The following is a 20,407-nucleotide window of genomic DNA, read 5'->3' on the forward strand; positions in this document are numbered from 1 at the left end:
GATTGCTCCTCAGTCTCCTTTGTTGGATCCTCATTCAGGTCATGTCCTCTAACCTTGGGTGTCCCCTCGGGTTCTGTCCTGGACCCTTTTCTCTTCTCCCTCTATATCACTTCGCTAGGTGATCTTCTCAGCTCCCATGCATTTAATTACCATCTCTATGTGGATGAATCTCAAATCTACTTATCCTGGCCTGACCTCTCTGCTGGCCTCTAGACTATCTCCAAATGCCATTCAGATATTTCAAATTAGATGTCCACTAGACATTTTAAATTCAATATATCCAAAAAGAAACTCATGATCTCTCTCTCTAACCCATCCCTGCTTCTTACCTTCTCTCTCACAGTAGAGGGCAGCCCCATCCTCCCAGCTCCGCAATCTCCCAATTTAGGGGCTCTCCTGGATTCCTCACCATCTCTTACCCCATATTCAAGCTGTTTCCAAGTTTGTCACCTTCACCTTTCCATCTTTCTAATATGCTCCTTTCTCTCCTCTGCCACTGCCAGTACTCCAGTGCAGGCTCTCATCTCCTCCCACCTGGAGGTTGGTGGGTTGCCCGCCATGAGTCTCTACTCCAACCCATCCTCAGTTCAGCCACCAAAGTGATTTTCCTAAAGTGCATTGTCCTACCATGCCATCTCTTGCTAAATCAACTCGAGTGACTCTCTATCACCTACAGATTCAAATTCAGAATCCTACCCAGTGTTCAGAGCTTTCCCTTAAAGCTTTTCCCTTCCTTCCTTTGTGACTCCCTACCACATCCACTTGGATCCAGTGACATTGGCTTGGCTGTTCCATGAACAAAATACTCCATCTCTCTGAGTCAGGCTGGTCTGATCTCCCTTCTGCCCTTTGGCTGTTAACCTTCCTGAATCCCCCTTATATTTTCTGTTAAAATTTTTTTCCCTAGATTATAAGTTGATATAATTTTTTGTTAAATCCTTACCTTCCGTCTTGAAGTCAATACTGTGTATTGGCTCCAAGGCAGAAGAGTGGTAAGGGATAGGCAATGGGGGTCAAGTGACTTGCCCAGGGTCACACAGCTGGGAAGTGTCTGAGGCCAGATTTGAACCTAGGACCTCCCATCTCTAGGCCTGGCTCTCAATCCACTGAGCCACCCAGCTGCCCCCTTGATATAATTTTTAATTATTGTTTTCTGACATTTTTCAATTCATGTTTTCTCCCTTCCTTCCACTCTTTCACCCTCCCCAAGACTCCATGTAATAAGATACAGGTTGTACATGTGTTATCGTATGATACAGATTTCTATGTTTGTCATGTTGTGAAAGAACATATATATTGCTTACATCAGAGAAACCTTCTTTGGTAGTGGATAGCCTACGAGGCCCTTGGAGTTGTCCTGAAAATAGTGAAGTCATTCACAGTTGATCATTGTATTTTATTGCCATTACTGGGTACAGCATTGCCCTAGTTCTGCTTACTTCACTTTGCAGCACTTCCTAGAAATCTTTCCAGGCCTTGTGTGTGTGTGTGTGTGTGTGTGTGTGTGTGTGTGTGATTGCCTTGTTATTTTTTATGGCACAGTAGTATTCCATTATAATCACATACCACAACTTGTTCAGCCATTCCCCAATTGATAGACATCCCCTCACTTTCCAATTATTTGGCACACAAAAAAAAGACCTACTTTAAATATTTTTGTACTTGTAGGTCCTTTTCCCCTTTCCTTGACCTCTCTGGATATAGACTTAGCAGTAGAATTGCTGGGTCAAAGGCTGCAGAGTTTTATGGCCCTTTGGCCATGGCTCCTAATTGCTCTCCAGAATGGTTGTATCAGTTCATAGTTCCACCAACACGGTATTCGTGTCCCAATTTTTTTCATCTGTCCTCTAACATTTATAATTTTCCTTTCTTTTTTTTTTGTCATATTAGCCACTGATAGGTGTGAGGCAGTACTTCAAGAGTTGTTTTAATGTGCATTTCTCCTAATAGTGATTTGGAACATTTTTTTCATATGACTAAAGATAGCTTTAATTGCCTGTTCATATCCTTTCACCATTTGTCAACTGGAGAATGATTTGCATTCTTACAAATTTGACTCAGTTCTTTATATATTTGGGAAATAATTCAGGGTAAACATGGCTGCAATCTAGACGCGACTCGCTTTCCCTCCCCGGCACCGAACGAAATAGACTACCCCAAAAGAGCATAAAAATCACCTTTGAATGAACGGAGGGACTCTCCAGTATCCCACAGAAATGAAGGTACATGGGGTTTGAACATTCCCACACTATAAGGAGGAGGAAAAGCTCACACAAAAACGTGAACTGAGCTGCTCCTCTCTCCCCCCCCCAAACCAGAGTAAGCTATCAGAGCGCTCACTGGGACAGCGAGTGAGTGAGTAGCGTCTTTGTCTGGGGGGGGGCACACCAGGGTCCTTGGGATCTAAAGATTGCAAGGAAATGACCTCTCAGGGCGGTTTCATGGGAGAATCCTGCGCTGAGTACAGGGGAATGTGGAGCTGAACTCGGGGCGGTTGCGCTGAACATCTGATCGGAGCTAAACATTTGGGCGGGCTGCGCTGATTGCCTGGTCAGTTGGGCTGAACAAAGGGACCCGTGCTCTAAGAAACCTCAGAAGCTGGGAAGAACTAGTCTGAGGCAACCTAAATTCACAGAAAACCTGCCCATATCACCCAGACCAAAAAAAGAAAGTGTTATAAAACCACTAAAGGGATGGCTCACATGTCCCAAAATCAAGCCTCCAAGAAGAAAGGGGGGGAAAAGTGACTATTGAAAACTTTTATGGAGGGAGTACCCAAGGAAAAGAAGAGAATGAGGATGAAATCCAAACAAAATCAGAACATGCCTCCCAAAATGGAAACTATCCATAAGCTCTGGAAGATCTCAAACTGGAGCTTACCCAAAATATGGAAACCTTTTGGAAAAAAAATGGGAGAAAGAGATCAGCAGTCTGATAGACAAGACTTCACAATTGGAGAAGGAGCTGGAAGCATCTAATAGAAGGGCAGACAAAGCTGAAAAGCAAAACCAGTCCCTAACGACCAGAATCAAGCAGCTGGAAGACAGCGAGCATGCCCAAAAGATGGAAACCTTTTGGAAAGAAAAATGGGAGAAAGAGATCAGCAGTCTGATAGACAAGACTTCACAATTGGAGAAAGAGCTGGAAGCATCTAATAGAAGGGCAGACAAAGCTGAAAAGCAAAACCAGTCCCTAACGACCAGAATCAAGCAGCTGGAAGACAGTGAGATTACAAAACAGCAAGAATCAATAAAGCAAAGCCAAAAAATTGATGAATTAGAAGAAATCATGAAATATCTCACTGAAAAGGTCACAGACTTGGAAAACAGAGGAAGAAGAGACAACCTCAGAATTATTGGTCTCCCTGAAAAATCAGAGATAAACAAAAACCTCGATGCTATTCTACAGGAGATTATAGAAGAAAATTGCCCACATGTTCTGGAGCAAGGGGGCAAAATAGAAATAGAAAGGGTTCATAGGACACCCTCTATACTAAATCCCCAAAAGACAACCCCCAGGAATGTAATTGCCAAATTCAAGAGCTTCCAAGAAAAGGAGAAAATCCTATAAGAAGCCAAGAAGAAGAGCTTCAGATATAGGGGGGCTCCCATAAGGATCACACAGGACTTAGCGGCTAACACACTAAGAGACCGCAAAGCATGGAACACGATATTTAGAAAGGCAAGAGAGCTGGGTCTCCAACCAAGAATCAACTACCCAGCAAAACTGACTATATACTTCCAGGGGGAAAGTATGGGCATTCAACAAAATAGAAGATTTCCAAGTATTTGCTAAGAAAAGACCAGAACTTAGTGGAAAATTTGACATCCAATCACAGAAAGCAAGAGAAACATGAAAAGGTAAATATGAAAGAAAGGGATAAGGAGATAAATCTTATATTTTTCTTTAGGTCAAACTCTTTTCTATAAGGACAACATTTATATAAAATTTTATATATTAATATGTGGGGAAAATGTATTGGGTAACTCTCAAAAATTGTATGCATCATAAGAGTAGTTAGAAGAATCATACATAGGGAAAGATTGGGGCATCAAGAAGATTTGGTGAAAGGGGGGGCAAAGAAAGAAAAAGGGAGGGGGGAAGCATTGATAATACTAACATTTACTTCAAGAAATAGGGGGGGACTAAATAGAATAATCTTCCCCATACAAAGATACACATGGGAAGGGGAGGGGAAGAACTCTAATATGAGAAGGAGAGGAAGAGAGTGTGAAGTAGAATTACTTAAACCTTACTCTCAGTGAAATCAAATCTGAGAGAGAAGAACATCTAGATCCAGTGGGATCTTGAATTCTATCTTATCCAACAGGGTAAGAAAGAAAGGAAAATTAAGGAGGGGGAGGGAGGAGGGAGTATATATTTGGGAAATGAGGCCTTTGCTGGAGACACTTGCTATAAAATTTCTTCCCTAGTTTGATGTTACTCTTCTAATCTTGCTTGTATTGGTTTTGTTTGTGCAAAACTTTTTAATTTAATGTAGCCAAAGTTACCTATTTTATAACTTGTAAAGTTCTCTGTTTTGTTTGGACATAAATTCTTCCCTTTTCCATAGATCTGACAAGGGAACTATTCCATCCCCTCCTAATTTGTATCCTCTCCTAAATCTTAGATCCAATTTAACTTTACCTTGGCAAATGGAATGAGGTATTGGTCTATGCCTAGTTTCTATGGCTCTTTTTAGTCTCATCTAAAATTTCACCTTCTACATGAAGTCCTTTCCAACGTCTCAGTTCTAGTACCTTTCCTTTTTTAAAAAATTATTTCCTGTTTATCCTGATTTTAATTTGTTTATACATATTTGCTTATCACCTTCCCCATTAGATTATATATTCCTTGAAGAAAGAGACTGTTGCTTGCCTCTCTTTTTATCTCTGGAACTTAGCACATTGCCTGACACACAGTAGGAACTTAAGTAAATGCGTATTGACTGTCTGATTAAAGCTCTAAAGTTTTCAGAGTGTCTTAGGACATTCTTATTCTCTTCAATTCATTCTTTTTCTTTCATTTGGACCCTTATTTCCCATATATGCTATCTTAGATGAGACAAAGTAACTTAGTTTCCTATTTTTTCAGTGCATGCAATGAGAGAAGTGTAATTACCTTCTCAACAGCTGTTCTAAAGAATTTATGAATTCCTGGGCAAAACAAAAGGTTGGAGCCCTTTGATTTAGGTTGAGTGATAAAAATTATCTTCTGTTGATTTGTAATTATCTTTATTGAAACCCGGGGATTTCTTTACAGATATGTCTAGAAAAATGCCATACAGTTGGACAGGCAGAGAGGAGATAAAAGCAAATTTCTTTGCCAAATCTGGAGTTCTGTGTCTAGTTTGTGACACTGATTTTTGGGAAAGATATTGACAAGCTGGAGTAGAGTTTTTTTTTTTAATTTCACTTCTTTCCTTGAAATATATTTTTAATGGTGGTATTACCAGGAAGATTACACCAATTTATATTGACAGCTTCTGGGTACGACTGTTGCTGGATGGAGTGGATGATGAGTATTATTCTTTTTGTTTCTTTTTGTCAGTTTAAGAGATGTGATGGTGGCACTCATAATTATTTCAGATTGACTTTCCTTAATTATTTATTAATGATGCTGAACATTTTTTAAAGTGTCAGCCAAGTGGCCTAATGGAAAGAGCACTGAAGTTGGGGATAAACATTCCTGAATTTGAATCCTACCTTAGAAAATAATTAGCTATGTGAACCTGGACAAGTCACTTAATGATGCCCAGCCTCAGTTTCTTCTTCTGTAAAATTAGTGTATTAATAGCATAGACTTAAGGATTGTTGTAAGGCTCAAGAGTGACAATATATAGCTTTGTAAACCTGAAAATGCTATATAAATGCTAGCTATTATTATTAAGTATTGATTTATTTCTTGTGTCTCCTTTATGAATTGTCCATTCTATATACTGTGATGTTCTCTCCACTGGAAACTAGGCTTTGCCCTTATGAACACATCTAGTTTTACTGAAAGTTCTGGAAGCCAGGTTTTTACATGACAACTTCAATGAAACTATTTCTCCCCCTCTCCCTCTGATCCATTCGGTATCATTTCTTTTTATGTTACTACAGCACTCCTGATAGGCATGCCTTTTACTGTGACCCACGTTGGAAGAAATCCTAGATGGTAGGCACACCTAAGCTTTGTTTTTAGAGATTTCCTCAAGACTTTTTTACTCAAGAGTGGAGGAAAAGCCAAACAGAAGAAGACACTTGGTCCCTTTCTTTGGCCCCCAAGAGAAATCCAAGTTGATGTGAACCTAGAGTATCTTTTAAGAAGAGGAATTTCCTAGTTTGTGGGGGATCTGTCTTCTAATTTGGCTTTAACTCCTTGGATCCAAGGTTCCTTCTTTCTGACTTGGTAACTCTAGAGCCTGAAAAATCCAAGGTTGCCTAAATCAGGGTCCTTAAACCTGTAGGAATGACAAGATGTATTCACTTAGCCCACTCTGGAGCTGCATCTCTATAGACAGGTGGGGGGAGTCAGGGTTTCAAATTTATTTGTACAAAAACTTTTTAATTTGATGTAATCAAAATTATTGATTTTATATTTTGTGATTTTTTCTAGCTCTTGCTTGGTTTTAAAGTCTTTCCTTTCTCAAAGATCTGACAAGTATACTATTCTGTGTTCTCCTAATTTGCTTATAGTTTCCTTTTTTATATTCAGGTCATTCACCCATTCTGAGTTTATCTTGGTGTAGGGTGTGAGATGTTGATCCAAACCTAATCTCTCCCACACTGTCTTCCAATTTTCCCAGCAGTTTTTATCAAAAAGTGGGTTTTGGTCCCCAAAATTGGGATCTTTGGGTTTATCATAGACTGTTCTGTTGAAGTAATTTTTCTTTTTAAACCCTTACCTTCCATCCTGGAATCAATCCTGTGTATTGGCTCCAAGGCAGAAGAACGGTAAGGGCTAGGCAATAGGGGTCAAGTGACTCCCCAGGGTCACACAGCTGGGAAGTGTCTGAGGTCAGATTTGAACCTAGGACCTCCCATCTCTAGGACTGGCTCTCAATCCACTGAACTACCCAGCTGCCCTCCCCCCCCTCCCCACTGAAGTCATTTACCTCAAGTCTATTCCACTGATCCTCCTTTCTGTCTCTTAGCCAGTACCAAATTGTTTTGATAACAACTGCTTTATAGTATAGTTTGAGATCTGGGACTGCAAGTCCTCCTTCCTTTGCATTTTTTTTTCATGATTTCCCTGGATATCCTTGATCTTTTGTTCTTCCAAATAAACTTTGTTATTTTTTTTTCTAATTTTGTAAAGAAGTTTTTTGGTAGTTCAATGGGTATGGTGCCTTCAAATTCTTAACCCAGGGCAATTGTCTTCTTGCCTTCAGGTTTTCAAGTGTAGCTACTGATCATTTATCACCCTGTTTCATGGAAACTAGGCTTTAATTTGGGGGTGGGAGGTATTCACTTTTTAAGCTTTAAGCCATAAATTATTATCTTATGGTCCTCCTCCCCCCCCCCCCCCAAACATAGTGTCAGTGTAAGAATTACACCTAATTTAATTGAACTTGGAGCTGATTTTCCTTTATACAACACAGAATCACAAGATTTTCAAGTTGGAAGGGACCCAAGTTGTCATCAAATCCAACCCAAACTACAAAAAAACCCCCCCAAAAACCCACCATAGCATATTCATCAGGTTATATAAAAGATAGCAAAGAAGAGGGAAGGCAACAGATTCAAGTTCCTCCTGAATTTTGAAATCCTGGAGAGAGTCCTGAGTAGTTCTATGTTCTTGAAAATGTATGGCTGGATCTTTTTTGCATCTTATATTTTTTTGAAAATGTTTCTAATACTGTGCTCAAAGCTGGATTTCATGAAAGATTAATGGTGGGCTGAAGATGCCATTATTGATGTCAACCACCTTGCTTCCTGGCATTTTTTAGATCTCCCATTATCGGGATTTAAATCCAATTCAACCAAAGCATCTACTATATGTAAGGCAATGTACAAGACCATATTGACTGGGTATATCATAGGATCAATGGCAAAGATGGATGGGAGGTCCCTTAGAGGTCATCTAATTCAATGGTCAAATTCAAATAGAAATAGGGGAAACTATAAGGATCCCTGCGGACCCCATATTGACTTAGAAAAGCACAGATTTATATATTTCTTTTTTAAAAAAAGATTAATGCACTAACATTAAAATCAGATAGAAATTACATTTCATTTTGGGTCAGGCTTTGAGAGTGCTGTGGGCTATATAAGTTCTGATCTAATTCAATCCTTTTAGGGGTAACTAGGTGGCATGGAGGAAGTCTGGAGTCAGAAGATCCAAGTTCAAAACTGGCCTCCGATGCTCATCTTGGGTAAGTTACTTAACCTTTGTCTGTCTGTTACCTTAAGCGTAAAATGGGGATAATAAAAACACCTTCCTTGAGTGGCTGTCGTGAGGATATTTGTAAATTGCTTAGCACAATGCCTGGTACACAGTAAGCACTATATAAATGCTTATTCCCTTACCCTATAAAATACAGATGAACAAACGACAGATTAAATGACTTGCTCAGGGTCACCCAGACTGTTCATGGCATAGATGGGAGATGAGCCTAATTATTGCTGATTCTAACTCCAAGATCTTACTCTGATATCATGGGTGCTTTAAGTTTAAGTCAAGTTACTTAACTAAAGCTTATCCTTAGGGTCAGGAGATGTAGTAACTCTCACTATAATGTGGAATTTAAACTTCTGGTGTGGCTATAAAATACAGTAAATGCCCAGGAAATGGTGGAGGGATAGTGGGGAGAGAGTCATGGTTAATTGAATTTTCTGGTTAATTCATAAACTGTAAATCCTATAAGGTTGAAACCTTTGTTGAAGAATCTAAAATGAAAATCAAGCTAAATTGAAATCTTTCTTGGACAACAGAGAATTCAGGAGGAACCTGAATATAACAAGGTGCTCTGAACCAGAGCATGTTCCCTCTGACCATCATATCTACATCTTCCCCATTGGGACAAAAATGCTGCTCACAGAACCACCCTGGGCTCTGATAGGGGAGTTTTCACCTTCTCTTGCCTGGAGCCAGGCCTTCATTTATTTTCCTTCCATCATCTCCAAACCATGTCTCTCCAGCTACAGCAATTCCAACTCTACTACCTTCTCTTTCTGTATTTATTATTTTGTCTTTCCCTGTTAGAATGGAAGCCTCATTGTGGGAGCTTTCTTGATTCTTCTTCCTTGCTTCCTTTCATTTATATCCTCACGGCTTCCCAGAGGCCTAACACATGCTATATGTTATCTAAGAGATGTTTACTGAATGAAACTCTCTTGGGAAGCAGGGAGGGGAGGATGTCATCTTTCTAAATATTCAGTTTTCATTCTATAGGACCATCCCTGAATAAGGGATAGAAAATTGGAGAGTATCTATATTGACGAGGATATTCCCTGAAAAATTGGATAAAAAAGTTTTGTGAGTTTTTCTCCCCCCCCCAAAAAAAGACAGATAATCACTAACTATGAAAGCTAATTATTGTTTCTAGGATACATCATTGCTAGGTTTAGTCTACATGATATATGGAAAAATTCCAGTGGAAGGTTCTGATTAACTGAGTTCTAATTAATCAAATTTCATGGCATTGTGATCTTTGACCAATATAGTCAGAGTTGGTGAAAAGAATTCTTATTCCAACGAATCTGCAGGTTGACCTTCTGGTCCAGAAAGCAATGCAAATTCATTCTGGAGACAAGCCAGCCTAAGAAATCCAGACCCAATTTGTCCACTTCAATTCAAGTATACCAATAAAATTCAGAAATCGGTATGGCCTGGTCTCAAACCCTACCATGTTTAGCATGTCTACACTTAGAAAATCAGAAGGCCTGAGGACATGGCTCAGGCAGGCTCTTTTTGTTTTAGCTTTGGGCTATATTCCATAGAAAATTAAAGATAGCAGGAAAAGTGGAATAAAGAGGTGGCTTGGGAATCAGGAAGATTTGAATTCAAGTTTTGCAGGTACCACACATGCCTTTTTCATTGGCCTGTTCCTCCTAGAACCTCAATTGTGAGGAAGAGCACAGAGCCACCATGCTTCACTTTCTCAACTTGGCCACCATGCTTTAGCTGCCTTATACCTCCATCATGGTGGATCCTTTCTCCCATTGGTGAGTTCCTCTTAGAATTCCCATTTTGAGAAAATTTCCCCATTAGCCATTCTTCCTTCTCTGAACTTTGTCATCATGGCCCCTTTACATGGACTCCTTAATGGCTTCCCCTTTAGAATGTAAACTCCTTGAGGACAGGGATTCCTTTTTTGTTGGTTTGCATTTAGTTATTAGCACAGTGCCTGGGATATAGTAAGTTTGTATGTGTGTGCATATGTACACACACATACATGTACCTATATATGTGATACATTCGCTATATATACGCACACACACATACATAATAAGCACAGTCAAGTGCTTTATGATTTGTCTCAACTCTATGCTCTTAGGCAAATCATTTTTCAGTAACGTAGTCAGCTTTTAGATTCTCAGTTGAAGGTTCTTATCTTCATTGGCAAATGAACTTTCCTCTATCAAAGAAATATATACAGTAAAAATGGCAATAACAACTAAAAAAAACAACCAAACAACTCCCAAACCAAACAAGAGCCTTCATGTCCCCTTTGACTGTATCTGTGGCCCAGAGTCTGCCTGGGAAGAGGCTTTCTCCCTCCGATTTCTCAGGGTCACGTCTGCCCTCGGAGTTATCACTGATTCTCTTTGTGGACCAGAACTGAAGGATATTGTCCTCTCTTGGGGGAGGGGGGCCCTCGGGGGAGGGGGGAGACACAGGTCCCTTCCCTGGCTGAGAGGCAGATGCAGGAGCCGAGGGAGATCATTCTGGTACCTAGCCTGGACCGTCGGCCAATAGTTGTTCTGCTGCTGAGAGTGGAGAGGCAGAGGGAGGAGGTGGGATGGGAAGCGATAGGGCTCAAGGGTGGAGGAAGGCATGAACTGCGTCTTGTATGAGCAACAATTCTGCTGGAAAGCCCGATTCCTTCTAAGCAACTGACAACATATTATCAGGGCTACATTTTGGACTCGCTCCCATATTGTGGAGGCACGGACTGGCTGTACAGGCCAGATTGTTGTGGCTGAACAGGCCAGATTGTCGGGATGTGTCTTCCTCTTTTGGGCTCCCCAAGTGAAAAAAGATACAAACATTGACAAGTAGAGAAACATTAATGACTTCAACAGGATGCAAACCGATTCGGGACTGTTTGGGAAACTTTGGGACCACATTGTGATTCATTTGTAAGCTGATTATTGAAGTTGGCTGATTCTGACATTTTAAAGTCACAAGGCCAGGAGCACAGCAGGGATATCTTTCTTTTAGCACTGATTCGGGAGCGCTATGATGGTGCCTAAACTTCAAATGTTGGCTATTTTTAAAAAATGCATCCAATTTAGTACATGTGTGTATGTTTTAACCTCAATTTTAACAAGTTCTGGAGGCCCAGGAGGAGACGATAAAAGATAGCATTTTCAACACAATCAGAAATCTTTTTAAGCCCAAAGAGTCATACATTCAATTTAATGCAGTTGTTAAAAACATTAGTTGAGTGCCAGTAAGCCACTAGGCACTGCTTCATAGGCACTGAACACAGACAAAAACAAACCAAAAAAACATCTGGACTTGATCTATCTACCCTCAAGCAGTTTGCACTCTATTAGAGACGTAAAATATGTGCACAGATAAGTAATTTCAAGAGGCAGAAAGGGGTCAATGCCTTGAGCTGAGCTTTGGAGGGAGCTAAGGTTTCTAGGGGACCAATATTTATGAAGGGCTTTCATATTTTAAAGAGTTTTGAAAGCATTCTTTCATTTCATTCTTATTGTCCTTGTTTTGTAGATGAGGAAACTGAGGTGGCCTTGGAAAGTTAATTGATTTGGACAAAAATGTCTTAGGAAGTGTAGAAAGGAGGATGTGAATCCAGGTTTCTTAACTACAAATTGGGCGTTCTTTTCATCAGGTGACCACAGGAGTCACTAGCTGGCCTAAAGCATCAGTAGAGAAGGGAAAGAAAGAAGAAACTGACCAGGGTACAAAGTGATAAAGGGAGAGAGAAAGAAAGAATTTAAATGAACAACAACAACCAAAGAAAATAACAAACATCAAAGGAATTGTCCTGCTGGGCTCAACTCATTGTCCAGTCAGTGTCCTTTCTAGGAGCAACCCCTATCCTTCCTAATTTCAGCTTTAAAGAGCAAGGATATATATCCAAGTTCTTAGTGGCCCTTTATGGTTCTGTCATATTAGATGTCTAAATCCTTTGGGAATCCACATGCATTTTCACCAGTACCATGGTGAATTCTTTAAGCTTGTTAGCTGTTATGCCAAGTCATTCTCTCCATACTTTGATGTAACCTAGTTCATTTTGAAAGGGTGCCTCTTTAGCAAATTGCTCAAAAATTTGAAGAACGAGCTCACTTAGTCTCTCCATTATTTAAAAAAGGAGGAAAAATAGGCATGGCAGATATGGCAGGCTTTGGGAGGATGAAGTTAGACATTGCAATGCACACTGGTGGGCTGATGGGCTCCCAGGTAGCCAGTGGTGGTACCCAACAGTGTATGCTTCCCCGAGAAGGGGGGATTCCCAGAGGATGCTTTGTGAACCTGGTTAGATAGTAGGTGGCTTCTCAGACCTGATGGAGGTGTGGGCTGTCCCCTGCTAGAAGACTTGAATGCCAGCTTCATAGGGCAGGAAACCTCTCAACAAGTTTCCCTGAGCTACTGCTTGCTCTGTCTTTTCAAAAGATGATTCTCCATGCCTATCCTGGCACGGAGTAGAACTAAGGCTATCTCAGGTACCACTGCTGGCGGCTTTGATGGGTTACTTACCCACTATTTGACAGATTAATTAGTTCCTTCCTTATTAGAGACAGCACATAACCTATTAAACACAAGTTCCAAATGAGCTATCTGTTATAATTTATTTTTGGTGTTACTAGAGTGGTTTTAAACATTCGTCATGCATGAATGAATACAGCCCTTGCTCCAGAGGTTTTACAATCTAATTAAGAGAATTCCTCATGACAGCCAGCTGGACTTGTGCATATTTCTGGAGGTTTCCTGGGCTTTCTCATTGCACAACTTTGATTTGAAGGTGAGGGCTCTGGAGTAGGATGAAGCCAAGAGTCCCAGAAATGCTACAGACAGACTGGCTGTCCCCTTATAGACTTCATACACTTTCTGCCACGCGTGGTATCCATCTCTCTGCCAAAGGCTTGGGCCGTTGAGCTTGCTTTTATCTGCGGCCTTCGCTGAACTCAGTTACATAAGGGCAGAGGTTACCATAGATGTTTGGATTTAGTAATTTGCGACCAGTGAACCACACACGGACGGGGTTCGACAATCAGCCAAAAGATAAAACATGCCCTTGAGATACTTCCCCTCTGCCATTTTCTACTATGCACTGGCTGAGTTAGCAAAAGGGTAAAGACCAAATGTTACATGAGATGGTCTCCATTAAATAGAGGGCCTCATGGGCCATCTTTAAACATCTGGTTGAAATTAGTACAAGCTAGAAGGCTCTGACATTTCAAAATGGCCAAAGCCGGGGCTAAGATGGAGTTTTTGAGAGGCAGAGAGAAGGCTTTCAATAGGTGTTTGAAAAGCCTTTTCAAATAGAAAGAGGATAACAAGGAAACATTTTGAGAAAAACAGAAAGAAGCACATCCCAGTTCTAGCTGTACCCAAACCTCCTGACATACTCACAAAAAATAAGAGTGGAAAAGGAAATTAAAATTGTTAATTTTTTCTTAACATTTCAGAGGACTTTATAGGCTTAATTTATTCATTTAAGGTATTTTTACCTTCCTGGGCATAGAAGACCCCACTATGGTCAAATTAATTCAGGGTTGCCACATTGTAAACCAATTATTACCAATGTCCTTTGCCCTTGTTACAGAAGAAGCCAGCAAGGAAAGCTTGGTCCTCTTATTTGAGCCATCCTCAGAAGTCTGAATCTTTTGGTGCTTTTTGCTCTCTAAAGACTCAACTTTGAAATATTCACCACCAATAAAGTGATAGAGTAAAAAGTCACTTCTCAGAATGCCACAAGCTGATGGGCCACATTTGACCCCTTTCAAATGTGGGCTTCTCTCTTTTCAATTCTACATCTTGACTGAAAACAAGGCCAATTCCTGTGTCGAGTGAAGAGATCAAAATCTCGATCAAGTGATGTCGAGTTAGTCTAGATCTACTTCTTTCACGGTTTCATCACTTGAAATCCAGTCCTTCAATCTTCCCAGGTGAATTTGTAGGCTAATTTTATTATCTAAAGGTTACTTTATCATATCATATAGATTTTTTAGTTGTACTGCAATTTTATGCATAGAAAAGTGAAAGGAATGTGTATGACACTGGTTGGGGGTTGGTTATTTTTTTCCATCCAAATCTTTAGCAGTAATTTGAAGTTGTCATATGACTTCGTCTACCAGTCAACACAGAAAGTTGACCTGGAGATTCATGTTCGTGCCAATGGCAACCCAAAATTGTTTAATGATCTGTTTCCTTATTTTTTAAAAGCAGGAAATCCAAATTTCCCTGGTAGCAAGTCAGCTATTACATGTGGAATTTGTTTGAATCAAGAGCTATCCCTGCCTTAACTTGCTTACAAGGCCCCAGGTTCTCATTTGGTATTTGGGGATAGGACTGGAGGATTGTTTTGGACAGTCAAAAACACAAGGTATTGGTGTGAAGAACTTCCAACATGATCAGTTCCTCCCCCACTGCACGTGGCCACAATCTTCTGCCACTTATTGTCTGAGACGCTGAGAGGTTATGGGACTTACCTCCTGGTCACTCAGCTAGTGTGTATCAGGGACAAAACTTGAAGCTATCATTTCTTGACTCCAAGGCCAGTCCCACACATTGTTCCATGTTCTTCATTGGCATAGGAGAGCATAACAAAATCCCAATATAGGCTCACCAAAGGCGCCCGACAAGAAGATGCTCATTGGTGCTTCCTTTTGGTGACGACCTCCTTAAATCACATCTTAAAACACGGCCTGATAGAATGAGGGGAACAGAGAAGGCTAAAGAGGCAGCAGAAACCAGTAGAAATCATGTATTTGTTGGCAAAGACTGTGCTCTGTTTTAAGGCAAGTGACAGACATGCACACACACACACAGGAAAGAGCCAGTAGAGGACCACCATTTACAACAAATATTAAAAAAGAGTAACCAGGAAGGCTTTGTCATGGGCACCAAGAAAGCAATGTCTTAACCCTAGTTGTATGTCTTCTAAAACAAAACAAAACAAAACAAAAACAAAGCTTGGATCAATTAAAAGAAAAAAAGCTGAAAATTCCTATTCCTTTAAATATCTCAAAGAGGACTTCTCAGCTGAATATATTCATTTAAATGTCCTCTCTTCCCATTTTGTATTATTGGGTTTGATGTACCCAGTTCTCCTTTTTCCCTTCCTACAAAATAATCACCTCTGTCTGAATGAGAGAAGAAAGGGGGAAATTGGGGACCAAACCAGGACATCTGGTCGTTCATTTCTGTTGCAGCTGGGGCTCAAAGTCTGAGCAAGGAAGAGCTTAATAAACTGCTCTTCAATGGTTAACTCAAACAAAAAGCAAAACACCAGGGTACACCCAATATGCTTTTGGGGGGGGGCGGAGGCGTGGGAAATAGAAGATTCAATTGTATAAAAACCTCTAGAGGAGGAAGGGAAGAAACCCCGTTAGGGGCCCCTTTACGTCTGGGTCACTAGCCATGAGCTCCCCTGTGCCTAAGAGAGAGGAGTGTGCCTGCACCTTGCTTGCCCTTTCTTGAGGCTGTTTAAGCCACGGCCTTGGCTGTCACGTGCTTCAGGGAGAGGCCTGTCCAGCTACACTGGCTTAGAGCGAGCGCGCCCAGGGCTCCGGCCTGGGGCACAGGAGAACCAAGTCTGGTCACCTCCTCCTGCCTCCCGCCTGGGCGCGGGCCCAGAGTACACACACACCGAGACCGGGGACGTGGGGAGGAGGCGGAGCCCCATCAGTCTCCCTTCTGCCCCTTTCATGCCACCAATCAATCGATAAAACATGGATTAAGCGCCTACTATGTGCCAGGCACCGTGCTAAGCGCTCAGGACGGTGGATCTCTTTGAGAGCCTGCCCTCCCCCTTTGGTTGTGGGGTAAATGGGACGGGCAGGGAGGGAACCGGGCTGGATTTGCCTCCGTTTGGGTTGGGTCCCGGCGCCCCTGTCGGATCTTGCTGTGGTCCTGAATGCCCGTGGCGGCGAGCTCTAGCTAAGTTCCTCTTCCAGGACTTCCCTTTCATCCACCCCAATGAAGAAAACCAAGGGAGGAGGGAGAAGGGCAGAGACTGAAGGGGCTGAAACCTCGCGTCCTAAGAAAATCCAGCGAAGAACTGATTGAAGTCATTATAAACGCACACAACGGAGGTTTGTGTTTCTACACTCGCGCACACGGAACAAGGCTCTGCTTATAAACATCGGTCTGAACGACTCTGATGATTGCCTGTTTGGACGACGTTATTTACTTGGTCATTAAATAAAAGGACCTCCAGAGGCTTCCTTTGGAGGAGCTTGGGGTCTTCTCTTAGCGGGCCTCACCAACCCCAGTGAGGTAGGTAGAAGACAGGTACAGGAACCCCATTGGACAGAGGAGGGGAAGAGGGAGGCACAAGGATCCCGCACCAAGGTCCGAAGTCGTTCTGCGGTCTCCCCCCACGAGGGTCTTCCTCTCTCTAATAGCCATACCTCGTCTTCTTGGCACCGTGCACCCGAACCTCTCGGAGTAGGATTGAGAGGGAGCCAGCGTGCCGATGGAAGGGTGCCGGGCACGCGCCCCAATCCCTTCCTTTTAAAGTACACGAAGTTCCGCCCCAGACAGCCCAGGGGACCCGGGAGGACGGGGTGGGTCACCTGAGGGATGGAGCGGCAGAATGAAATACTTGGATGAACTACAGAATTCTCTGTCTGCCTCTCCCTCTCTCACGCGCACACACACACACACACAAATGAGACAGCACCACAGGAAGCGGGATGTGGTGACCCAGACGCAGCACGGCCGCGGGGCAGCCATTCTGGATGGCCGGCGTCTGGGTGGAGGTGGGGAGGGGCCGATGGGAGGCGAGGAGGCGGGCTCGTGGATCCGGGGGAGGGGGGGGGCCCATGCGCGGCTCCGAAGGCCGCTGGAATGTTCTCGCTTTATTATTCCATGTGCTAGGGAGGGCGGCCAGGTAGGGGGAGGAGAGCAGGGGGAGAAAGCCAATCTCTACGTGTATTTTTGTTTCCTACTGCTCCTTGGCTAGGTGGGGGAGTCCCTGCCCTCTCCAAGCCACCAAGGCGGGCTTCTCCCGGCGCTAAGCAGGCTTTTGTGGAGAACAGACTTGCTTTTTGCCAGGTGTTAACCCACCCGTGCTGGTGACGGGGTTCCCGGAAGAGGCTTAGCCACAGAGTCACACGTATGCCCGCACACACACGCACACACAGCGGTATCTGTACACGGATAGAGAGATACATGGAAGTGTTTGTTCCGCTTCAGGAGAAAGGGTCCCGCGGGGAAGCCTCAGGGTGCAGCCATAGGACAAGCGGCCTCCCGCACGAGGATCAAGTCCGGGAGGCGCTGGGTCCAGCTGTGGCAGGGACCTGTGGCTCACAGGACCGACTCCTTGGACTCTAGCTCGGGGCCCCCGGCCGGAGCGGGAGCCGGGTTTTGGTGGGTCACCAGGGGGGATGTCTCCTCCTCCGATTTGCAGTTGGGGACCGCCTCGACTTTCACCTCGCTGAGCTCGTGGTCCACCTTCTGGGTGGCCTTCTCGTTGAGGTAATGGAGGATGCCGGCCCCCAGGGCGTCCCCCTCCACGTTCACCACCGTGGTGGTCCGGTCCCTGTGAAGTGCATAGAGGAAACAAGGAGCCGTTAGGGCCTCGCCAGGCGGGGCCAGCCCCTCTCCGCCCCACAGCCATCGCGGGGGGGGGGGGGGGGGGGGGGGGCAGGGTGGCTGTCTGCCAAGTCTGGCTCTGGACACAGCCAGGGCAGGGAGCGGCCCCCAACGCTGGCCTTGGCTCTCTGTTCCTCGTCTTCAAATAAGGGAGCTGAAGGGCTCAGTGGGGACACATGGCCTGGCTGGGTGCCCCTCCCCCCAGTGCCTGGCCCTTCCCACTCCTCTGCCTTGGAACCAATACGCGGCCCTGATGCTAAGACAGAAGGTGAGGGTTTAAAGAATAAAACACACTACACTAAAATGAGGGCCCGACTGGATCCCTTTAAGGCCCCTTTCAGGTCTTAGGCCAGGATCCTGGAGGTCAGAGAAACATAAACTAGGAGTGTCCTCGGGGCTCTGGGGCATTCTAGAGGGGCTCCTGCTAGTGCCCTCGGGTGTTCCTGGCTGTTCAAACAGCTCCCAGGCTTCTAGAGCAGTGAAGGTGAACCTTTTAGGGAGGTGTGCCGGCCCCTCCCCCACACCCAGTGCTAGGGGTGCCTCCCCACCCCCAACAGGAGGAGAAAGCGCTCCCATTGGGCTGCTGGGCAGAGGGGCGGGGGATGTGAAACAAGGCTGGGGAGAGGAGGGGTGCGGCTCCAGCCAAGTCCCTTTGCCTTTCTGGTAACAAACTGGGGGAAGGTGGCCCTGTGCCCACAGAGAGCCTTCTGCATGCCATAGGTCGGCCATCACTGTCCTAAAGCCTCTTACAGCCAAGATCCTCCCAGAGAGGGACGGGCTTTCTCTTCAGCCCATTTTACAGACAGGAAGGCCATCTGCAGTATCGTGGAACAGAGAATGGTGGTCCCAACTCAGAAGGGGGGAAGGTGGCCCAGGAGAGGCAGAGACAGGGAAGGGAGGTTGGAGGCGGCCCAGAGCCGAGCCCCTCAGGGTCCGATCTCCAGCCCACTGTCTGTTTCTTGCCTCCCAGCTGCAGAGTGCCTCAGCAGTTTTACAGCCAGTTGGGTCCTGGGCAGCGGCCTCTTAGTACAGGAAGAAGGGGAAGGCCCGGACCTCTGTTGTCCCCTCCTACATCCCCCAAGAGCCCCAGAGTCCTAGCAAGGAGTCTGTCCCTCCCGGAATCCGGGCTCTCCTTCGCCCCAGGAGCCCTGCCGAGGAAAAGGACCGGACTCTTTCTGAAATGGAAAGCCCTGAGCCTTGTGTCTAGGAAAATCTAGCTTTTAGAAGGGCTCACTCGGCCTGAGGACCCCCCACAGAAAGGACATACTCTTCCTCCTGAGCGCCACCTCCTGGCTGCTCTGGTTGCCTTTATTCTAGGGATGTATTTATTTTAAACTTATATCCCATTAAGCCTCCTTACTGTGCAGCGGTCCCCAGGCTGTAGTAAGGGTTAGGCCACGGGGTCTCGCCGAGATTACACCACTGGGAAGTCTGAGGTCACATCTGAACCCAGGACTTCCCGTCTGAGGGCCTGGCTGCTGTCCATTCTGGCTTCCTTTAGAAACAACTAAAAGCCTATCTTCTACAGGACGCCTTCTCCAAAAGGTCCTCATTCTTTCTGCTAACGATTCCCGTTTTATCCTGTATGCTGCTTGCTCTGCACAGACTGGGACGCCGCCTCCCTTCTGTGGTCCTTAAGGGCGGGAGCCTCTTTGCCGTGAGCCCCATTTGTCAGTAGGTTGATGTTCTCTACCCAGTTTGGGAACTTCGGTTGGGGCCTGACGGACACTGCTTTGGCTTGGGCCTACTATAAAATGGGCACCGCTCCCCGAGGTTGGGCCCTGCATGTGACAAAGAAAGGGCCCGGAAGCCGATGAAAGGGTCTGGGGCGCCCCTTTCCGGGGTGTCTCAGGGCCCAATTGTGTGGCTTTAGGGGTGGCTAAGTTAGGATTCAAAGGACCACAGAGGCGCTGCCTCCCATCTGCCCACGGGATGGGGGTACCCACACGATCCAGTCCACAGCGAGGATCAGGGAGAGGTCGTGCGTGGGCAGTCCGATGGCTTCCAGGATGATAGCGATGGTGAGAACTCCTCCTGCCGGCACACCGGCTGCTCCCACGCTGGCAGCCGTGGCGGTCACTCTGCAAGGGTGAAAGGCCTAGGTGGTCAGTGTGGCCGCCATGGTCACAGCACTAAGCAAACATGGGCTGGGTGTGGGGAGGCTTAGCTGTCACCCAAGATCTCAGACTGGAGAGTCTCCGCCCACTCTCCCACCCCTGGCATTCCTAGGAGAGCCACTGTGGCTGGAGGAGGTGCCCCCCAGGGCCTAGTGGGTGATGTACTGTCTAACTGGTACATAAGTTTGGAGTCGGGAACACCCAAGAAGACCTAAGTTCAAATTCTGCCTCAGGAACTAGTTGGGTGGTCCTGGGCAAGTCACTTAATGGCTATTTACCTCAGTTTCCTCATCTGTAAAATGGGTGCAATAATAGTACCAAGATAGTTGTAATAAAAAGGTGTCCCACCATGT

At 44.7% G+C, this 20,407-nt stretch overlaps 1 protein-coding gene across 1 annotated transcript in view; it reads right to left on the reverse strand.

Moving 5' to 3' along the window:
- Positions 1-11,534: 11,534 nt before the first annotated feature.
- Positions 11,535-20,407, reverse strand: part of SLC1A4 (solute carrier family 1 member 4) — a 37,926-nt gene continuing 29,053 nt past the window's right edge. The window contains exons 7-8 of the mRNA XM_007476745.3: positions 19,884-20,018; positions 11,535-17,884 (exon numbers count right to left, since the gene is read on the reverse strand). Coding sequence (XP_007476807.1) covers positions 17,650-17,884; positions 19,884-20,018 — 370 coding nt within the window. The 3' untranslated portion in view covers positions 11,535-17,649. The remainder of the gene's footprint in view (positions 17,885-19,883; positions 20,019-20,407) is intronic.

This window comes from Monodelphis domestica, chromosome 1 (genome assembly GCF_027887165.1).
Source record: "Monodelphis domestica isolate mMonDom1 chromosome 1, mMonDom1.pri, whole genome shotgun sequence".
Taxonomy (NCBI): Eukaryota; Metazoa; Chordata; class Mammalia; order Didelphimorphia; family Didelphidae; genus Monodelphis; species Monodelphis domestica.